Source organism: Budorcas taxicolor, chromosome 19, assembly GCF_023091745.1.
Source record: "Budorcas taxicolor isolate Tak-1 chromosome 19, Takin1.1, whole genome shotgun sequence".
In the NCBI taxonomy this organism is placed as follows: domain Eukaryota; kingdom Metazoa; phylum Chordata; class Mammalia; order Artiodactyla; family Bovidae; genus Budorcas; species Budorcas taxicolor.
The window spans coordinates 10,105,634-10,128,885 of NC_068928.1; the positions used below are offsets into that span (position 1 = coordinate 10,105,634).

Below are 23,252 nucleotides of genomic sequence, written 5' to 3' on the forward strand. Positions count from 1 at the left end.
ATAATATACATTGGGTAATATGCACAAACCCAAATAATTTTAATATACATATATACACCCTTGTGATCACCACCCAAATAAAAGTATAGAGCATTTCTAGCACCTCTGAGGGCACCCTTGTGGCCTCTCCCAGTCTGTGCTCCTTTCCCCTAGATAACCATTATTTTAATTTCTATTACAATTTAATTTCTCTTATTACAATCAATGGGCTTTTTTCTGTTTCTGATAACATAAATATAACCATGCAGTATTTATACTTTTGTCTTTGGCTTTTCTTTCTTTCAATTTACATCTGTAAAATTCATCCATGAGTTGTGAAATAATCTTGTACATGTTTTTTAATGGTCAAATGAGTTCGTCTCTCTCAGAAGATACACACTTAGCAGAAGCTGAATGGCTATGTCATAGGGTGTGTGTGTGTTAAGTCGTTCAGTCGTGTCCGACTCCTTGCGACCCCGTGGACTATAGCCCACCAGGCCTCCCTGTCTATGGAATTCTCCAGGCAAGAACAGTGGAGTGGATTGCTATTCCCTTCTCCAGAGGTGTCATAAGGTAGGTGGATATTTTTCAAAGGATTTTACCAACTTACATTCCCATCAGCAATGTATGAGAGTTCCAATTACACCACTGTCTTGCTAACTTATTATCATTCCTTTTAATTTTAGGCATTCTGTTGGGTATATAGTGCTGTCTCATTGTGGTTTTAATTTCTGTTTCCCTGGGGAATTTTTATGTTGAACACCTGTTCATAAACTTACTGGCCAGTTAGAAATTCTCACTCAAGAAGTGCCTGTTCCAGCTTGTGTCTGTTATTTTATTGTATGTTGTTTTTCTATGAAAGACATTTCAGGCAAAGTAAATATTTAGACCATGGGGCTGCTTGGAGTGTAGGAGCAAGGTAGGAAGGAGGTGTAGAGAGCTAATGTTATCACTGTTTTGCAAATAAACTTAGAGAAGCTAAATAAATGCCCAAGTAAGTGGCAGAGCCAGGATTTGAACACAGGCTCCCATGTCTGTGTTTTTTTTTTTTTTTCAGCTCTATTGAAGTATAATTGACAACATTTTAATGTATTCAGAGTGTCACAATGTGATGAATGATAAGTGTGTATACATTGTGAAAGGATTCTCACCAAGTTAATTAACACATCCATTACCTCACATATTTACCTTTTTTTTTTTTCTTTTCAATGTTTGTTCTCTTAACCACTGTGGTATACTTTCTGTATCAGTCATAAGATCTTAAGGGGAAAGAAACCTTAGCAATTATCTGTTCTGATCTTTGCAAGTTTTTTCTTTTTTGAAAGACAATTAAAATATTTTTGTTTTATTATGGTAAAATGTACATAATGTAAAAGTTGCCATCTTAACCATTTTTAAGTGTACAGTTCAGTGGCATTAAGTATATCACATTGTTATACAACCATCACCACTGTTCACTTCTACAAAAAATTTTTTCAGTTTTTTTGAGAAATAATTGACATACAATCACTGTATAAGTTTAAAGCATACAACATGATGGTTTAATTTACATATATTGTGTACAATAGGTTCAGCTAACCTTCATCCTCTCTTATCGATACAATAAAAAGAATAAAGGAAAAACTTCTCCTTGTGAAAAGAACTCTTAGGATTTACTCTCGACAGTTTTGCTGTATATCATCACAACAGTTAGCTGTATTCATTATGCTATACATTACATCCCTAGTATGTATTTATCTTATATCTAGAAATTTGTAGCTTTTGTCTCCAGAACTTTTTAATCATATCATATTAAAACTCTGTACCTATTAAATAACTCCCAACCTCCTCGCCCCACAGGCCTGGTAACCACCACTGTTGTTGTTCAATTGCTCAGTCGTGCCTGATTCTTGGAGAACCCATGGACTGCAGCACGCCAGGCTTCCCTGTCCTTCACTCTCTCTCAGAGTTTGCTCAAACTCATGACCACTGAGTCAGTGATGCCATCCAACCATCTCATTCTCTTTCGCCCCCTTCTCCTCTTGCCCTCAATCTTTCCAGGCATTAGGGTCTTCTCCAGTGAGTCAGTTCTTTACATCAGGTGGCTAAAGTATTGGAGCTTCCTTCAGCTTTAGCATCAGTCCTTCCAATGAATATTCAGGGTTGATTTCCCTTAGGATTGACTGGTTTGATCTCCTTGCATGCAGTCCAAGGGACTCTCAAGAGTCTTCTCCAGCACCACAGTTTGTAAGCATCAATTCTTTGGCACTCAGCCCTCTTTATGGTCCAGCTCTCACATCTGCACATGACTACTGGAGAAACCATAACTTTGACTATATAGAGCTTTGTCAACGAAGTGATTTCTCTGGTTTGCAATATGCTGTTTAGGTTTGTCATAGCTTTTCTTCCAAGGAGCAGGCGTCTTAATTTCCTGGCTGCAGTCACTGTCCTCAGTGATTTTGGAGCCCAAGAAAATAAAGTATGTCACTGTTTCCATTTTTTTCCCCATCTGTTTGCCATGAAGTGATGTGACTGGATGCCATGATCTTTGTTTTTGAATGTTCAGTTTTAAGCCAGCTTTTTCACTCTCCTCTTTCACCTTCATCAAGAAGCTCTTTAGTTCCTTTCTGCTTTCTGTCATTAGGGTGGTGTCATCTGCCTCCCTGGGTTACTGATATTTCTCCCAGCAGTCTTGATTCCAGCTTTTGTGAGTCATCCAGCCTGGCATTTCACATGATACACTCTAAATATAAGTTAAATAAGCAGGGTGACAGTATACAGCCTTGACATACTCCGTTCCCAATTTTGAACCAGTCCATTGTTCCATGTCCAGGTCTAACTGATGCTTCTTGACCTGAATACAGGCTTCAGGAGACAGGCAGGATGGTCTGGGATTCCCGTCTCTTCAAGAATTTTTCACAATTTATCGTGATCCACACAGTCAAAGGCTTTAACATAGTCATTGAAGCAGAAGTAGATGTTTTTCTGGAATTTCCTTGTTTTGTCTATGATCCCATGGATGTTGGCAATTTGATCTCTGGTTCCTTTGCCTTTTCTAAACCCAGCTTGGATGTCTGGAAGGTCTTGGTTCACCTACTGCTGAAACCTAGCTTGAAGGATTTTGAGCATTACTGTGCTAGCATGTGAAATGAGTGCAACTGTGGTAGTTTGAACATTCTTTGGCATTGCCCTTCTTTGGGATTGGAATGAAAACTGACCTTTCCCAGTCCTGTAGTTATTGCTGAGTTTTCCAAATTTTCTGGCATATTGAGTGTAGCACTTAAGAACATCATCTTTTACCATTTGAAATAACCACCATTATACTTTGTTAAATAAACTGTCCTAGGTACCTTGTTTAAGAAGAATAAAAAAATATTTGTATTTTTGCTTTTGTTCACCTAGCATAATGTCTGCAAGGATTGTCAATATTGTGGCATTTGTTTTTCTTTTCTTCTCTTCCTTCCTTCCCTCTTTTCTTTTTTATTAATAGCCATTTGAATGGGAGTGAATAGGAAAAGGAGTACATCAAGGCTGTATATTGTCACCCTGCTTATTTAACTTATATGCAGAGTACATCATGAGAAACGCTGGGCTGGAAGAACCACAAGATGGAATCAAGATTGCCAGGAGAAATATCAATAACCTCAGATATGCAGATGACACCACCCTTATGGCAGAAAGTGAGGAAAAACTAAAGAGACTCTTGATGAAAGTAAAAAAGGAGAGTGAAAAAGTTGGTTTAAAGCTCAACTTTCAGAAAACTAAGATCATGGCATCTGGTCCCATCACTTCATGGGAAATAGATAGGGAAACAGTGGAAACAGTGGCTGACTATTTTTGGGGGCTCCAAAATCACTGCAGATGGTGATTGCAGCCATAAAATTAAAAGACGCTTACTCCTTGGAAGGAAAGTTACGACCAACCTAGACAGCATATTAAAAAGCAGAGACATTATTTTGTCAACAAAGGTCCGTCTAGTCAAGGCTGTGGTTTTTCCAGTAGTCATGTATGGATGTGAGAGCTGGCCTATAAAAAAAGCTAACTGCCAAAGAATTGATGCTCTTGAACTGTGGTGTTGGAGAAGACTCTTGAGAGTCCCTTGGACTGCAGGGAGATCCAACCAGTCCATCCTAAAGGAGATCAGTCCTTGGTGTTCATTGGAGGGACTGATGTTGAAACTGAAACTCCAATACTTTGGCCACCTCATGCGAAGAGCTGACTCATTTGACAAAACCCTGATGCTGGGAAAGATTGAGGGCAGGAGGAGAAGGGGACGACAGAGGATGAGATGGTTGGATGGCATCACCAATGCAATGGACATGGGTTTGGGTGGACTCCAGGAGTTAGTGATGGATAGGGAGGCCTGGCGTGCTGCGGTTCATGGGGTTGCAGAGAGTCGGACACAACTGAGTGACTGAAATGAACTGAATGGGAGTGAAGTATTTTGATTACATTTCTCTAATGATTAATGATATTGAGCATCTTTTTCATGTGCTTATTGACTCATCTTCTTTGCAGAATGTCTATTCATTTTTCACTCTGATTGTGTTTCTTGTTTCATTTTAGGAGTTCTGTGTGTATTGTAGATGTTAATAGATAGGTGATTTTCCCATTCTGTGAGTTGCCTTTTGATGTGAGTTGTCTATTAATGTCCTTTGATGCACAAACTTTTAAAATTTTGAAGAAGCTCAATTTGTCTAATTTTGTTGCCTGTGCTTTTGGTGTCATATCCAATAAGTCATTGCCAAGTCCAATTCAATGAAGCTTTTTCTGTATGTTTTCTTCTGAGGGTTTTTTTTTTTTTTTTTTTTTCCACTTTAGGTCTTACAGTTAGATCTTTGATTCATTTTAAGTTTATTTTTGGATATGGTTTTAGGTAAGAATTCAGATTCATTCTTTCATGTTTGAATATCTGGGTTTCTCAACACCTTTGTTGAAATGACTGCCCTTTCCCTATTGAATAGTCTTTGCATCCTTGTCAAAAATCATTTGGCCATATCTGCGAAGATTTCTAGACTTTGTCTTCTTTTGCTCTGTATGTTGTCTCTATGCTAGTACCACATTGTGCTGAAGCTTTGTAGTAAGTTTGAAATTAGAAAGTGTGAGTCTTCCAACTTTGTTCTATTTCAAGATTGTTTTGGCTATTTGAGCTTCCTTGAGCTTCTGTATGAATTTTAGGATGGATATTCTATTTTGGCAAAAAAATCATTGAAATTTTGATAAGAGTTGCATTAAATCTATAGATCAATATAGTATTTACATCTTAACTCTATTAAGTGTTCCAGTCCATGAACATGGAGTGTCTGTGCGTTTATATCTTCTTTAATTTCTTTCAACAGTGTTTTGTAGTTTTCATTGTAGAAGCTTTTCACCTCTTTAGTTAATTCCTAAGTTTGTATTCTTTTTGATGCTGTTGTAAATGAAATTGTTTCATGATTTCTTTTTCAGATTTTTATCTTAGTGTACAGAAATAAAAATGATTTTTGTGTTTTTGTTTTGTATTGAAATTCACTGGGTTTTTTTTTTTAAAGTTCTGACAGTAGTGTGTGGAACCTTTGTATCTACATGTGAGACTTTGTCCTCTGCAGATAGTGATAAATTTACTTCTTCTTTTCCAATTTTGGTGCTTTTTTTTTTCCCTTGCTTAATTTCCCCAATAGAGTTTCTGATCCTGTGCTGAATTTAAGTGGCTGAAGTGGGCATCCTTTTTTGTTCTTTAAGCTTTCATTTTATAGATGTGGAAATAGAGGCCCAGAGAGGGACATTTACTCACCCAAAGTTACACAGCAAGTTCTTAGCCAAGTAGGAACTGGTACCCAAATCTCAACTTCTGGTCCAGCGTTCTTTCCTGTATATTTGTGTTGTTGTTTAGTCACTTAGTCGTGTCCAACTTTTTTGAGACCCCATGAACTGTAGCTCACCAAGCTCCTCTGTCCATGGGATTTCCCAGTCAACAGTACTGGAGTGGGTTGCCATTTCCTTCTCCATGGAATCTTCCCAACCTAGGGATCAAACATCTATCTCCTGCATTGGCAGGCAGGTTCTTTACCATTGAGCCACCAGGGAAACCTTTTCTTTATTTTGGGTTGCCAAAATTAGGGATTGCTTGTTATGGAAAGGAGGCAACATGAGTCTCTTATTTATTCTAAGTTCACTTAGAATATTTTCATATCAGTTATTCATAATAAATAATAATCTTGAGGAGAAATTTTAGTATTATGGGGTTTTCTGCTATTTTGATGTCACTCTGATCTTTTTCATCTAATGTATGTAACCTAAATATTTGCTTATGTTTCAGAATGTCATTATTTTTCTTTGTATTTCTTCAGCGCAGTTACAATTGGAACTGATATGTTGGAATTGGACTGCCATATCACAAAAGATGAGCAAGTTGTAGTGTCACATGATGAGAACCTAAAGAGATCAACGGGGATCAATGTAAACATCTCTGATCTCAAGTACTGTGTAAGTAAAAATGCATGATAAACTAATAACTAATAGGTATTTTAATAGGATTTTTTAAAATGGTAAGTGCCAGATAGCGCTTCAGTAAATAAGAAGAAAAGTTAAAGATTAATGAATGTCAAAGGAAACTTAAAAAACTATTCTGACTTCCAGTGAGAATTTGTATTCATTGCATACATTTGAAAACTTATTTTGATAAATATTTCAACAAAATTACTGAAATGCTCAAATATAAAACTACTGAAGTTCACCTTGTTGCAAATATTCTACAATTTATTTGATTCAGATTATATATATGAACTAGTTTTAGTCTTTGGGAGTAGGAAAAAACCCTTAAAAAAATCTGATTTTAGTAGTTTATATGGTCATTATAGTAAACTGATAAATGGAAGAAAAACAATGCCTAATTCTACCACCTAAGGAAAAACTTATGTCAACAGGATACTATCTGTATATATACTCTGAATGTCTTTTACATGGTTGTGTTCTCATTGTGTATTGTTTATATTGTATTTTTAAACACTTTAACATTATGGCATGAGTACAGTTTTTTCCCTTTTTTTAATAGACTTTTGTTCTTTAGAAGAGTTATATCCACACAAAACTAAACAGAATATGTAGAGATTTCCCAAATACTTACTGCCCTAGCACAGGTACAGCCTCCCTCGACTATCAGCATCCTGCTCCCTAGTGGCACATTTGTTACAGTTGATGAGCCTACACTGACACGTCATCACCACCCAGAGTTCATAGCTTGCATTAGGATTCACTCTCCATGTTGTATATATTCTATAGGTTTTGATATGACATGCATGAAAATAACTTGTATCCGCTAATATAATGTTATACAGCATAGTCTACCTGTCCTAAAAATTATCTGTCCTCTGGCTATTCATCCTTCCTGCTCCCCAACTCCTGACAATGACTGGTCGTTTTATTGTCTCTATAGTTTTGTTTTTTCCAAAGTATCATACAGTTGGAATCATACATTATTTAGCTTTTTCAGATTCTATGCTTATTTTTCATAAACATTTCAAAGGACTGAAGTTATTATACTGAGTGGATATATTGTTATTTTTAACCATTCCAATTTGCTGGGTATTTGAATTAGTTCTGCTTTCACCATTAGAAATAACATTGCCCTGAACATCTATTTATATGTGTGTAAAGATAAAGTTTTGTAAAGATAAAATTTTCTCTATATTTAAAATTATTTCCTGGTACTTCGCTGGTGGTCCAGGGGTTAAGACTTCAGCTTCCAGTGCAGAGAGTGTGGGTTCAATCCCTGGTTGGAAAGCTGGCATCCTACATGCCTTGCAGCCAAATAAACTGATATTGAACTGATATTGTAATAAATCAATAAAGACTTTAAAAATAGTCCACATTAAAAAAAAATTTTTTTAATAAATAAAATTATTTCACCAAATTAGCTCTCAGGCTTCCCTGGCAGCTCAGAGAGTAAAGAATCTCCTGCAATGCAGGAGACCTGGGTTTGATCCCTGGATCGGGAAGATCCCCTGGAGAAGGAAATGGCAACCCACTCTAGTGTACTTGCCTGGAGAATCCCATGAACAGAGGAACCTGACAGGCTGTAGTACATGGGGTTGCAGAGAGTCAGACATGGCTGAGCGACTAATGCACACACACGAATTAACTCTCAGCAGGGAAATTATTGGGTAAAAAATTAGGAATATTATAGTTGTGGGTTTTCTGGCCATGTGACTTGTGAGATCTTAGTTCCCTGAACAATGATTGAACCTAGGACCTCGAGGCAGAAACACAGAGTCCTAACCAGTGGGAGCACCAGGGAATTCCCGATAGTTTCTTAAAATATATTGAAAGTTGCTGTTGCCACTTGGTTTTTAAAAGTGTTTAAAAGACTTTTCCTATCTGATATTAAAAGAATTTCCATTTTGCCACACCCTTACCATTTTGGGACACTATAATTAAAGAATTTCCTGATTTGCTAGATTAAATTTAATTAGCATTTCCGTATTAGTGAGTTTGAAGATTTTTTCTTTGTGATTTTTTTTCCCTTTGAATTGTCTATTGCTGATATTTTTCTACTGAGATCTTTGTGTATTTATTATTGACAAATGGTTTGTATCAGTACAGATTTCCTGTAGGTCATGAAAGTCAGCAATTATACGGTCAATTTGCTGCCAGGGCTGTTCTGCTAAAGAGTTTACTATATAAACATTTGTAGATTTCATTTTTGTATTTTTCAAAGAAGCAAATCTTCATGTCTTAATGTAAGATGCTAAAATGCTTTTTATTTTTTGAGAGTTAACTTTTTTCAATCATATCTTTTAAAGGAACTCCCACCTTACCTTGGCAAACTGGATGTCTCATTTCAAAAAGGTAATAATTTACATTTGCAGACAAAATGTTTACACTAGCATATTCATTTATGAATATACTAAGTGTATTCATTTATGCTGAGAATTAGAAATACATGTGTATTAACTTGATAAGAAGTTCTAACTAAAAGTCTTTCCCTCAAAGCTTGTTTGCATAGGCCTACAAATCTGAAATCTTGATGGATATCTAAACCTGAGGTGATGATGCCCAAAGATTTATTAACTGACTCATTCTATCTAAATTTAGTTCATTTAAGTCTGAATATTAATTATGAGAAACCCAGATATTATTAGGGATATGTTGCACTTCTAAAGCTTCAAATTCTAGAATATTACTATAACTTATAGTAAATAATCCATCATAAATAAGAAGAATAAATGAAAAAAGAATTAAAGGGACCCCTTTCAGATCCTTGCCAATTCTGTAATTTTTTAATTCTATGTTTTTTAGCTACTCCATATTTTAAATCAGTAAGAGAATTCCATTAGTCAAATAAACCATCCATTTCCTAGTCATCTTCCTTTTCTAATCAGCAACATAGTTGTTTTTTTTTCTTTTGAGGGAACATTTCCCTCAAAGAGACATGTCCCTTGGTCCAATGTGTTAGTTACGTTAGGATGGAAAACACACCACCTCGAGTTACAGGTGCTGAGCTCCCTTCCCTTGACAATTCAACCTCATGTTTTGAGTGATTCACATGTAACTCAGGAAAACTGCATGATGTTCTTGTCATGGTCCTTGGTAAAGCTTGCGTATAGTTGAAACCTTGGTTAAATGTCAAGGATCTGTTGATACTAATTTTCAAGAAGACCTGTAACCACTCTGTGAGCTAAACTTAACATTGGCCAGTATAATTTCTCCTTGATTGAGAAACCTTGTTGTTGCTGTTGGTCATCACTAAGTCATGTCCATCTCTTTGCGACCCCATGAAAAAACCTTAGAGAGCCAAATAAAAATCAGAAACCTGTTTGCATGGGCTGTCTCTACAGGACGTTTCAATGTGATGTTTGTGGGGGTTTTTTTGACTTTGCTTCCAAGTAAGTATCATTAAGCCTTTGCTGATTTGATGAAACACCTTTCATTCTTATAATTAGTAGGATTATAACTTGCCAAGCTGTTCAGTACTGGTGTCAATTGCGGACTTGGAAAAGTTAAGAAAACTTCCTAAGTGAAGTTTTTCCCAAGTTTTCCTTTGTAGAGAGCAAAGCCAAAGCCTCACAAAGTTTATAAGATGCTTTGTGGAAAAAAAAAATTTTTTTCCCCTGGCTTAATATCTCCCAAATAAGTCATAAAACTTTTGAATGGGAAGAGACCTTTGAAATCATCTGACCCTGTCTCCTCTTGTTACAGAAAGTAAACTGAATCCTAAATGTGTAAATTTCCTTGATTAAGGTCATATAACAAGAAAATGACAGATGTGGGACTAGAAATTAGGTCTTCTCCTTACCAGGCCAGTGTTCAGCTATCTATACTGCCCCTGTAGCTATGGAGTCCCTTCAGATCGCATGTTAGTAGCAATGCCATGTACTCTCAGATTTATTGATTAACAATAATTATCCTTCGTTCATATTGTATTCAAGTCATATCATAATTAGCTTAAAGGCTGTGCCTCAAACGTGAGGTTTTTTGTATTTGAAACAGATATATATGGTACTGTAAAAACTTGACTCAGATTAGGCAGAAAGTTGTTCAGTTTTTTTCTTCTTCTATTCCCCTGTTGGAATTGTTGTTTGCTTCAAATACTGGAGGAAGGGAGAGAAAGAAAAAGGGAGAGAGGGAATCAACTCTCAGAGGAATACAGGTTTTAGGCCTCTTACTTTCTTTGTGGTTCACAACTTAAGTGAAGAAGAATTGAGTGTTTTGTATCAAGGTGCTTTGATGTACCACAGGCTACATTAAAAAGTAAACTTAAAGAAGGAACATGTGTTAACCAAAGGGTTTATTTTTATCTGTCCTGCTTACTTGAAAATAACCTCTTTTCCATGAAAAATACATAGTTTGGATCTAGATTTGACTGTAGTGATCTGTTTTAGAGTTCTAGTATGCTCCAGAGCCACTTCATGTGTTCCATCAACCAGCACATCCTATGGCACACTCTGAATCTAGCGTTCATGTTTTCATGTTATTTTCCTCTTTCCCTTTTGGTAGTATTTCCCCACTAGTTATTCTCTGCCTGAACAATACTGGGGACAAACTTCTTCCTCCAACTCTTTATTCTGTGCTGACTGAGTCATCTAATTTAAATATCTTCACATCACTTTAGCACACATTCTCTTAGCATATTTTCATTTCCCGGTTTCCCTCCCACTATTTGATTCAGTATTATTCTTATTGTGTAATGTGTCATGTTGCTTTCCCAAAGTTAGTTTTGTGTGACCTTTTTCTAAGTTGATCCTTGCATACATCTTACTTAGGTGTGAATAGCTATTGTCTATAGTAATTCTTTCAACTGTGAAATTAGTTTTTCCACATTGAATAAGCTAACAAAAATTTAGCTAGAATGGAGTTGCCTAAATAGAGCTTTCTATACTGATAGAAATGTCCTACATTTGTACTGTCCGATATAATAGTCAATAGCCACATGTGACTGTTGAGTACTTGAAATGTGGTTAGTATACCCAAGTAGCTGAATTTTAAATTTTATTTCATTTTATTTATTTATTTATTGCCACACCATGCAGTATGGGGAAATCTTAGTTCCCCCACCAGGGGTGGAACCCACACCCCCTGTAATAAAATGGCAGAATTTTAAACCAGTGGGCCAGCAGGGAAGTTCTCTATTTCATCTTAGTTTAAATAGCCCCATGTGGCCAGTGGCTGCCATATTGGACTGTATAAATAGAACATCATGTTCAGACTTTTTAAATTATAAGTAACAGAGACCAGTTTATACTAGCTTAAGGGGGAAAAAAAGACATTTATTTTTACCATTAACTCTCTAGGATATGGTGGATCATCCTAGAGAGGATCATAATTAAACATTATGGGATCCTTGGGCACATAAAAGGACTCTTTCACTTTATTCTGTTGTTCTGCTTCTCTTGGGTCTTCTTTTACTATAGATGGATTTGGTGCATGTGGCAGGAATATGATCACTGACAACTATAAATTCACATCCTGCCTGTACTGTGACCCCTACCTTTACTGTGACCATACTTATGAAAGGTTCTAGAGAAAGGCACTGATTGGCTAGACTTGGGTCATGTGTCCATCTTGAACTATTCATGTGGATAAAGGGACAGGCCGTTACGATTGGCCAGACCTAGGTCATTTGCCTACTTGTGAGAGTGAGTGAGGAGAAGGTCCTGTTTTTGACAGCCCAATCAAAACAATTTGGAATTCAGGAGATGCAATTTTCCTAAGGAAGGAACGCTGCTGGTTAGATAAAAACTATAGCTAGATTTTTGTATATTAACATAATTAATTTTTATAGTTCAGTTCTGAGTCTAAGTCCAAACTCTTTGAGTTATCAGTACTAGAAATCCATCTGAAAATAGTTTAAGAGAAGTTTACAAGAATAATTTATTGTTTTCTCATAACTAAAAAGTCTAGAGGTTATATGCCTTCAAACATAACTGATTCCAGTTGCTCAAGCAATAATTTGTCTGTTTCTTATTTCCATTTCTTCGTTCCATTTTCATCATGTTAGCTTTGTTCTCAAGCACATCTTCTTCACATAAAAATGGACCTCTGATAAGTTCAAAAGTACAGGATCCGTTTTAGGCAACATCTCCTGTGGTCCATATTTTTATGCTTAAAAGGTTATGTGCTTTCTCTGTGTCTGGGAGACAAAGCCGAATGATTAACAGTCCCATCAGAATGACCCAGAGCCCCATCTGAATTATAAAGCATAGTAAAAAGGCAGTAAGAATAGAATACAGAACAGACAAAATGATAACATATTTTTTCTTTTTAAAAATTTTCCCATTCCCATGCTGCTTTTCACACGAGCCTATGTTTTTAAAAGTTTTAGAACTTAGACTCAAATTACTTTTTTTGATATGCTTGCTTGTTTTGGTTTGCTGTACAATAAGGATGAAATAAAAGATCTTTCACAGTTTTGTTATTCACGCATTAGTGGAATTGAAGTTTCAGATGGAAGGGGAAATTTTATAAAAGTTATATAGAATGTATATATATTATATAAGTAAGTAGAGCAAATGGAACTAAGGAAAGAATAAAATAACCCTCAGAAAATAAAAAGAATGATTAAAAATCCTCTTCTGATTTTTCATGACTCAGTTTTTGTTGAATAACGGCATTGATATAATTCTTCAACCCATTACTGAATTAGCATCCATTTCCCTTGCCTAACCATATTATTCACAGTCTCTGAAAAATTCACTGATGATATCATGGCAAAATTTTAGAAACAATCTCAGTTTTCAGTAGTAAGGTCTACGGGAGGAAAAATTTTTTTCTTCTATTCTTTTAGTTTCTCATCTGGACTCTGTAACAAAAAAGATTAACACGAGAAAAACAGAAGTTTATTAATGTGTATGTGTCATGGAGGAAACTCAGGGATGAATACTCAAAGGTGTGGGTAGAACTTGAGTTTATATAGCATCTTAGACAAGCAAACAAAATTCAGTAAATTTTCAGAGAAGTGACAAGACAAAGGAAGAAAGGACTTTGAATGTCTAGAGTGGCAAATGGTGGGAAGGTAAATATGGGTGGTTGATGGAATATAAAGACTAATCAGTAGTTTGTTATATAGAGTCCTTTGGTGCTGATAAGGGTCGAGGGTTGTTGCTTATGTTTTGCACAGTTTAGTCTTGTTTTTAGGCAGATAGAGGATGGGCATAGAGAACTTTTCTTGTATCTGCTTCTTCTCAATTGCCTTTGCTTCAAAAGATTCCTTATGCCAAATGGTATATTTTGGAGTGACAGATTATGTTATCCTTCAAGGAGAATGGTTAAATTTTAAGCTCTTAAATTTATTTAAAATAATAATTGCAGGATAGGCTCCATGGATTCTATCAATGTAAATATCATGGTTATATCATCCTACAGTTTTGCTAAAGGTTACCATTGGGGAATCTGGGTAAACCCTGCATAAATCTCTATATTGTTCCTTAAAACTACATGTGAATCTACAGTTATCTCAAAAAATATAATGGAAAACTTATAATCATAAATACAATATACTAACATTTATTTTTACCTGTGTGAAAAGATCAAGTTAAAACCTGAAGGGACACTATATTATAACATTATTAGATTATGTATAGGAAAAAAAGAGGAGAGAAAGTGCACCAAATGGTCTCAATGGTTATATCTAAATTGTTGGATTTCTAGATGATTTTTTTTCTTCTTTATACTTTGCATCATTTTGTAAATGTCCTGTTATGACTGCATACTCTTAACTTTTCTAATCATCAAAAAAGTGATCTTTTAAAAATACATTTAAAAATCTTGCTTTCTCAGCATGCCAATGTGAAGGAAAAGATAACCGAATTCCATTACTGAAGGAAGTTTTTGAGGCCTTTCCTAACACTCCCATTAACATCGATATCAAAGTCAACAACAATTTGCTGATTAAGAAGGTACTTAAGGCATTGCCTCCTCTGAACGTGTTGCAATCCTATTTCACGAACTAAATACGGCTAGAGCAGGTGCCTACACAGATTGATAATGTTCAAGGAAATGTGATACTCTAGGGACCAGCATTGTTTTAAATACTACCCTGGTAGAAGAGATCACTCTACTGTAGGAAAGCCTGTTTTCAGAGTGACTTGTCACGTCTCAGTCATGGATAAGCGTGAGCTCCTGTGAACCCCCATGGCTATGGCATTTATGTAATTAACTTCTTCCAGTTTCACTTGTTTCATTTGTACTTAGTTTATGTCCAGTTGCTAAACAGTTGTATTCTATTAGATAAATCATATAATGGTAGATGTAATTTCTTGTACTTTATGAAATAATCTGAATGCAATGATCAGTTCTTTCAAAATTTTATACTATGCACCAACAGATAGTTGTAACCCATTTTATAAGTAAAATCATGTAAGTGGATTTACAAAGAGTCACATGAATAAAATTTTGGATTTTCACATGTAGGTTTCAGAGTTGGTGAAGCAGTACAGACGAGAACACATAACAGTGTGGGGTAATGCCAGCTATGAAATTGTAGAAAAGTGCTACAAAGAGGTAAGCTTCAAAAACAATTCAGGATGGAAAAAAAAAAAAGATACAGAATGATCTGTCTTTGTTGTTGTTGTATGTCTATAAAAGTTAAGTAATTACAGTCATGATTTTTAAAAAATATCTTTTTTCATAGCCTTGATACAAAGACAGATAGTATTGGGTGGAAGTAGCTAACCAGAAGTTTACTAATAGACATAATGAATTTATAGATAATAGATTTAGTAGATAATGGACCTTGCAGTTAAGTTCACTATGATTGGACTGGCTCACAGAATTATTATTTTCACATGATAATATTAGTTGTTTGCCAACATGTTATTCATTTTATTATGTATATATGTGTGTCTTTTAGTGTCTGGTTTTTGTGAGGTAATCAAAATTTTTTTGCGTAATTTTGAATGAAGGAAAGTATTTAGTCCTTCAACTTTACAACTCAAGCTTTCCTTTACATTACTTCCCAAATAGAGTTAAATCATGGTTATCAGGTTCAATTCAGTTCAGTTCAGTCGCTCAGTCGTGTCTGACTCTTTGCTACCCCATGGACTACAGCACACCCAGGCCTCCCTGTCCACCACCAACTCCCAGAGTTTACTCAAACTCATGTCCATTGACTTGGTGATGCCATCCAACCATCTCATCCTCTGTCGTCCCCTTCTCCTTCAGTCTTTCCCAGCATCAGGGTCTTTTCAAATGAGTCAGCTCTTCGCATCAGGTGGCCAAAGTATTGGAATTTCAGCTTCAACATCAGTCCTTCCAATGAATATTCAGGACTGATTTCGTTTAGGATGGACAGTATGAAAAGATTATCAGGTAGCATATTGAATTACAGCCATCCACCAATTGAAATGTTTCTGTGTGAAGAAAATATATCTATAAAAATTGGATATATTTTGAAATGGTATACTAAGCCTCTACAAGCAAATTTAGCTAAGAGGATTTGAAATACAAAGAGTTAAAAAATCTTAAGCATTGAAGATTCTCTTTCAGAATACAAGTGATGATGCAGAAGGAATATTATGACACAAGTTGCAATTCTGAAATACAAAGAATTCTTTTGAAAAGGCCTTCCTTCCTGGCAAAGAAGGAAAGCGTAGACCCAAAATCAGCACCATTATAATTAACAGTACAATCAAAAGTAATGAGGCTCTAATTAAGGCAAGTAACAAGTTTTATTTATCTGTGTATAAAAGGACAGAACAGAATAATCAATGGGCTGAGTGACTTCAGATCCCTAAAAATATAGAACTGAGACAAAAGCAAGATAATATACTGGAGACTTCATGACCTGCTGATCTTTTTGTATGTGTATTAGTTGTTCAGTCGTATCTGACTCTTTGCGACCCTATGGACTGTAACTGGCCAGGCTTCTCTGTCCATGGGATTCTCAAGGCAAGAATACTGGAGTGGGTTGCTGTTGCCTTCTCCAAGGGATCTTCCCAACCCAGGAATTAAACCTCGGTCTCCTGTATGGCAGACAGATTCCTTACCATCTGAGCCACCAAGGAAGCCCTGTTTTAGATCATTCAATTTTTTTTTTTCAAACTAAAAACAGTGATAATAGCAAATGCTGGAGAAGATGAGGAGAAACTATCTCACATGCATTGCTAATGGGGATGTAAAATAAAATAGCCACTCTTAATTAAATGAGTAGTTTCTTAGAAAACCAAACATACATTTAGCATATTAATCATCAATCTTACTCTTGGGCATTTATCTCAGTAAAATGAAAATGGTGCACATGAAATTAATTATTCATTTAATTAAGGAGGTAGGAGGAGGGAATTCTGTGTTGTGATGGAGCAGTTCTGTGTCTTGACTGGTGGTGATTACACATAGCTATACATGGATTACAGCTGCATCTAACTATACACATGCACAGATGAACACAAGTTTTAAAAATGGTGAAAACTGAGTGAGGTCGACAGTCTAACAGTAACATATCACTGTCAGTTCCTGGTTTTGATACATCTGGTTACAGATGGGGCAGCTGAGTTAAGAATAAATGGAACTCTAGTATATTCTTACAACTTCCTGTGAGTTTATAATTATTACAAAATAACATGTTCACTTTTGGCCCAGAATCACAGAACATTCCCCTTGATTCATGTATTTTTCTAGACATCTCTGGGCTTCTGTCATTTTAGAATTTAAAAACTCCCAAGATTTCAGCAGTAGTTTTCAAACACCTAAGGAAGAATGTCTCAACAATAATTGTCATTTGTACTATGAACATGGTTATATAATTCATGCATCTTTTATAATTCTTAAATTACTATGTATAAGAATTTCATATTCGCTCTTTAATTCCCAGATGCTGGAAGCTAAAAATATGGAAGAATGGGAGGAGGGTGGAATGAATTGGGAGATTGGGACTGACATATATATGCTACTATGTGTAAGATAGGTAACTAAGAAGAACCTACTGTCTAGCACAGGGAAATCTTCTCAGTGCTCTGTGATGACCTAAATAGAAAGAAATCTAAAAAAGAGTGGATGGAGACTTCCCTGGTGGTAGGCCAGTGGCCAAGACGCCATGCTCCCACTGCAGGGGCTCTGGGTTTAGTCTCTGGTCAGAGAACTGGATCCCGCATGCCGCAAAAAACATCCCCTGTATCGCAGCTAAGTAGCCAATAGATAGATATATATTTTTAAGTGACTGAATGTTAAATAAAATATGTTTTTGCATGATTTTTTTAATATATTTTATTACTAAAATTTTTGTTTTAAAGATAGACACGGGGGATCTGGGGGAGAGGAATATGGGGATTTGTTTACTATTAGTATAGAGTTTCAGTTTTGCAAGATGAAAATGTGAATATTTGCAACACTATTAACATATATCTGTATCATATCCTATTTAAAAAATATATATATGTATAGTTATTGAATATGTAGAAGGTTACTGAATATTTCATATCATTATTTCTTTATCTCATTGCATTAAATTTGGTACATTTAATCTCTGGTGATAAAGACTAGCACCGATAGACTGGACTGGTGCTGCAGAAGCAGAGAGTGGAGAATGGAGAAACTTGAGTATCGGTTTATACCGTAGGACTCCAGCATAGATCCTGACCCATTTGTCAAGGAGCAGTCATTTTAAGTGTGGTGTGTTTGGAAGTGGATGTTGATGATATAGGGAATACTTTAAACAGATGTCAAGATACAGTCTTGGGAAATTTTGAAGGTTGTGAAATAATCCTCTGATATTGTTTAATGTCTTTTAGAATTCGGAAATTCCTATACTCTTCAGTTTACAACGTGTGCTGCTCATTCTTGGCCTGTTCTTCACAGGCCTCTTGCCCTTTGTGCCCATTCGAGAACAGTTTTTTGAAATCCCGATGCCTTCTATCATATTGAAGTAAGTGATTACCCTGTTTTCATCAGTTATCAATTACTGGAAAACTAAGACAAAGACTTAGAAAGATTGAAGATGGGAGAAGGGGACAACAGAGGGATGAGATGGTTGGATGGCATCACCGACTCAATGTCCATCGCAACTCCCAGAGCTTGGGCAAACTCATGTCGATCGAGTCGGTGATGCCATCCAACCATCTCATCCTCTGTCGTCCCCTTCTCCTCCGGCCTTCAACCTTTCCCAGCATCAGGGTCTTTTCCATTGAGTCAGTTCGTCCCATTAGGGGACCAAAGGATTGAAGCTTCAGCTTCAGCATCAGTCCTTCCAATGAATATTCAGGACTGATTTCCTTTAGATTGACTGGTTTGATCTCCTTGTAGTCCAAGGGATTCTCAGATACTTCAGAATTGTGTAACTTCTCTACTGGGTATAAAGCCTTGCTTTTCACACACTAGTTTACTGTTAATACAAAGCTAAAAATGCATAAAACACTTAGAGCATTGCCTGGCAAATAATAAGCACTCAATAAATGATAGCTTTTATTGTTAAATTATCTTTATCATTTTTATTTAACAAAGATCTTCATCTCACAATCCCACATGCTTAGAATGTCATTTCTAGCTGTAAATTTCTCTGGATATCATTTAAATGTGGTTTCACCTGCATGAGAACTTTTTTCATCCCCACAGAACTATAAAAAATCAAGCTGAACATCCAGCAATCATTAGAAAATATCAGTAAGAAAAAGAAGTTGGTCAGCACTCTTGTACACAGCATCTGTGTTTCATGCTTGTTTTCCAGTTTGACTTTGTTAGTTATGTGTATGCTTATTTTATCTATTCCTGATTATAATAGTATTTATTAGCAATTTCTGTAGCTGTTTCTCAGATGAAACAACAGAAATCACTTCTTGTCTACAAATACACTATTTTCATTTGCTAAATTAAAATAGTTCCTAGCCATTTATCCCTAAACTACTTGGCTTTCCTCTGGTCTAGAATGGACTGTTGTGCTCTTGAGATCATCTCCAGGTGTTCCTTTTAGGAAGAAATGTTATTAAATTTCAGATTTAATAGAATTAATTTTTCTATTAATTACAGGTTTCATAGAATTAATTTTTTCTTTAAAAAGTGATTATGGATTAAGACAGTGGTAGAATATTGTTTGTACATTTTTTTAATGAAAGACAGTGGATACTTCCTAAGGCAACATAATAGTTTGTGTTTAATGAGGTAATTTCAAGTTTTTAGATTCTTGGGATTCCTGACATTGCAATTAGAACTTTCTACCTCGGGTAGAGTTAGAATAGAAGGAGTTTATTTACAAAGCTTCAAATAAAAACTGAAAAGAGAAAAAATTAAAGGACTACCTTGGTGGTCCAGTGGTTAGGAACCCATCTGCCAAGGCAGGGGACATGGATTTGATCCTGATTGGGGAAGATCCCAACATTCTGAGGAGCAGCTAAGCCCGTGAACCACGACTACTGGGCCCACATGTCATAACTGCTGAAGCCCGCCTGCCTAGAGCCCTGTGCTCTGCAACAAGAGGAGCCCCTGCCACAAGAAGCCCGCCTGCCTGGAGCCCTGTGCTCTGCAACAAGGGAAGCCGCTGCAACAAGAAGCCCGTGTGCCTGGAGCCCTGTGCTCTGCAGCAAGAGGAGCCCCTGCCACGAGAAGCCCGCCTGCCTAGAGCCCTGTGCTCTGCAACAGGGGAAGCCGCTGCCACGAGAAGCCCACCTGCCTAGAGCCCTGTGCTCTGCAGCAAGAGGAGCCCCTGCCATGAGAAGCCCGCCTGCCTAGAGCCCTGTGCTCTACAACAAGGGAAGCCGCTGCCACGAGAAGCCCGCCTGCCGCAACTAGAGAGTAGTCCCTGCTTGCGGCCTGTGCACAGCAACGAAGACCCAGCACAGCCAAAAATTTAAAGATAAATTTAAAAATAAATAATAAAATTTTTAAAAATGAATTTAAGTTGGGAGACTCAGAGTAATCCTAAGAGTGTAGACAAAAGGAGTTAGAAAGGAAACAAGAATCAAGATCTGGGGAGAATGAAAATCACTGTGCACTATAGTTCCAAGAGAAGCTGAGCAGTCTTCACAGTGGAGAGACTTAACTATTCAGAGAAGCCTCTGGGCATAGCCCAAAGTTAATGATACAGCTGATGCTCTTAGCATCAGAGAGGCTGAAGGAACTCATTGTAGGTCTGAAAGTCAAGTGTACTCTTTCAGTAGGAAAGATGTCTTAAAAGGATGGGCCTAGGTCTTCAGATATTGAAAGTGAAAGGAAAGAAATGTTTTTAGGGGTTTGTTTTTTTTTTTAATCTCATTTTTAACCCCAAATATCATTTAATACATAGTAAAGTTTGGCTATGTGTTTACATCTACTGCATACAAAATTATAGCAGACAAGGCAAGAGAAAGAGGCCTCACCAAAAAAGGAAAAAACATGGGTTTTGGGTACCCAGGATCTCCAGAAAGATAACTTTTAAATTTTAAACTTTGAAGAGTGTAGCAAAAAGTTAGCTTGAAATCATGAAAATAGAGAATCCAAATGGGCTTTGTTCTAATTTAATTTTGTCCTTTCCCAGATTTTAAGATAGGACACTGAAAGATGAACTCCCCAGGTCAGTAGGTGCCTAATATGCTACTGGAGGTCAGTGGAGAAATAACTCCAGGAAGAATGAAGAGACGGAGCTAAAGCAAAAACAACACCCAGTTGTGGATGTGACTGGTGATGGAAGCAAGGTCTGATGCTGTAAAGAGCAATGTTGCATAGGAACATGGAATGTTAGGTCCATAAATCAAGAAAAATTGGAAGTGGTCAAACAGGAGATGGCCAGAGTGAACATCAACATTTTAAGACTCAGTGAACTAAAATGGACTGGAATGGGTAACTTTTACTCAGGTGCAACCATGAAATTAAAAGACACTTGCTCCTTAGAAGAAAACTTATGACCAATCTAGGCAGTATATTAAAAAGCAGAGACATTATTTTGTCAACAAAGGTCCGTCTAGTCAAGGCTGTGGTTTTTCCAGTAGTCATGTATGAATGTGAGAGTTGGACCATAAAGAAAGCTGAGTGCCGAAGAATTGATGCGTTTGAGCTGTGGTGTTGGAGAAGACTCTTGAGAGTCCCTTGGACTGCAAGGAGATCCAACCAGTCCATCCTAAAGGAAAACAGTCCTGAATATTGATTGGAAGGACCGATGCTGAAGCTGAAACTCCAGTCCTTTGGCCATCTGATGTGAAGAGCTGACTCATTTGAAAAGACCCTGATGCTGGGAAAGATTGAAGACGGAAGAAGGGGATGACAGAGGATGAGATGGTTGGATGGCGTTACCAACTCGATGGACATGAGTTTGAGTAAACTCTGTGAGTTGGTGATGGACAGGGAAGGCTGGAGTGCTGCAGTCCACGGGGTCGCAGAGTCAGACATGACTGAGCCGCTGAACTGAACTGAAGCATATACCAAGTACAGTCAAGGAACTGATTTTTGTTCTTAAACTTGTTTTATCACACTGATATATTCCTGTGTTTCTAATTTAAATTGTATTTTCCCTCAGGCTGAAAGAACCGCACACCATGTCCAGAAGTCAGAAGTTTCTCATCTGGCTTTCTGATATGTAAGAATTTTAGTTTCTTGATACATAGATTATTGTTTTAACTCTTAAATATGATGCTTATAATCTAGAGCAGCCTTTCTATGTGTAATTTGTAACCAGGATGAGTTGAACATCGGCTATACAAATGGATATGTATGAATCATTTAGAACTAGCTTAATTACTAGTCACAAAACCTTAAGAGGAATTGGGAGATAATCTTGTCAAACTCAGGAGAAAACCGAGCACCTGGCTACCCAAAGTTAAGTGATTTACGTGGCGTGTCAGTAGCAGACCTGGGATATATACCCGCCCCCTGCTGCTTACTCACTGTTTCCACTAGCCTGCAGTCAAAAACATGGTGAAAAGAAGCGTATAAAGCAACACAACACGTGTAAGAGTGTAGATTGACTAACGGCACATTTCTAAGGAAGAGCTACACTGAGACTTAACAGCAGAATGGAAGCCCCACTTGTGCAGTGAACATCTACTTTAGAGATGCCTTAAATTCTAAGACATGTTGAGTGAAATTTTAGGTAAAACCTACCTCCATTTTGCTTTAAAATGGAACCGTGAAAAAAAATAAAATACAGTGGAACCTTGGGGACTTCCCTGATGGTCCAGTGGTTAAGACTCCATGCTCCATTGCAGCACAGAGGGACTGGGCTCATGCCTGGTCAGGGAACTAGATCCCACATGCCGCAACTAAGAGTTCACAACTAAAAAAAAAAAAAAAAAAAATCCTACATGTCACAACTAAGACCCAACACAGCCAAAGAAAGAAAGAAAAGAAAATGGAACCTTGAATGCTTTGAATGCTTTTAAATAATAGTCGTAAATCACAACCATTCTTTTCCTTAGCTCCTCTTTCAGAGTTTGAAAACTAGTTTTATCTTTTCTCTGTGCCACAAGGTTTATTCTTTTTTGCTTTATTCCTGATGTCATTTGTAGTTTTTAAGGATGCTTTATTTTTTTTTTTTTTTGGCTCTGCCACATGGCATGCAGGATCTTAGTTCCCCAACCAGGGATTGAACCTATCCCCCCTAACCACTGGACCACCAGGAAATTCCCAAGGATGCATTTTAGCTGGTGTTAAATGCATATGGTTTTTCATTTCTGCTACTTAATCATTCTAATACCCTAAACAGAATAGAAATGATATGTATAACTTTTCAGTACAAAAAGCTTTCATCTTGCTCAAGTGACTTGTATTCTAAAAGTTGACTTTTTGAGTTATTTGGAGCTGAAAAAAAACCTTTTTTTTCTTTATAAAAGATAGTGTAATTAATTAACATTACGTTTCTAAGATAACTCACAAAAGACTAATTCATTTTGTAAATGGACTGTGACATTATAGAAGTTGACCCA

General features: G+C 36.7%; 1 protein-coding gene across 1 annotated transcript in view; it reads left to right on the forward strand.

Moving 5' to 3' along the window:
• Positions 1 to 23,252, forward strand: part of GDPD1 (glycerophosphodiester phosphodiesterase domain containing 1) — a 48,166-nt gene that overhangs the window by 23,248 nt on the left and 1,666 nt on the right. Inside the window, exons 3-8 of the mRNA XM_052658577.1 lie at positions 6,288 to 6,423; positions 8,739 to 8,784; positions 14,212 to 14,330; positions 14,845 to 14,934; positions 18,159 to 18,292; positions 21,848 to 21,907. Of these exons, the coding sequence (XP_052514537.1) occupies positions 6,288 to 6,423; positions 8,739 to 8,784; positions 14,212 to 14,330; positions 14,845 to 14,934; positions 18,159 to 18,292; positions 21,848 to 21,907 (585 nt within the window). The remainder of the gene's footprint in view (positions 1 to 6,287; positions 6,424 to 8,738; positions 8,785 to 14,211; positions 14,331 to 14,844; positions 14,935 to 18,158; positions 18,293 to 21,847; positions 21,908 to 23,252) is intronic.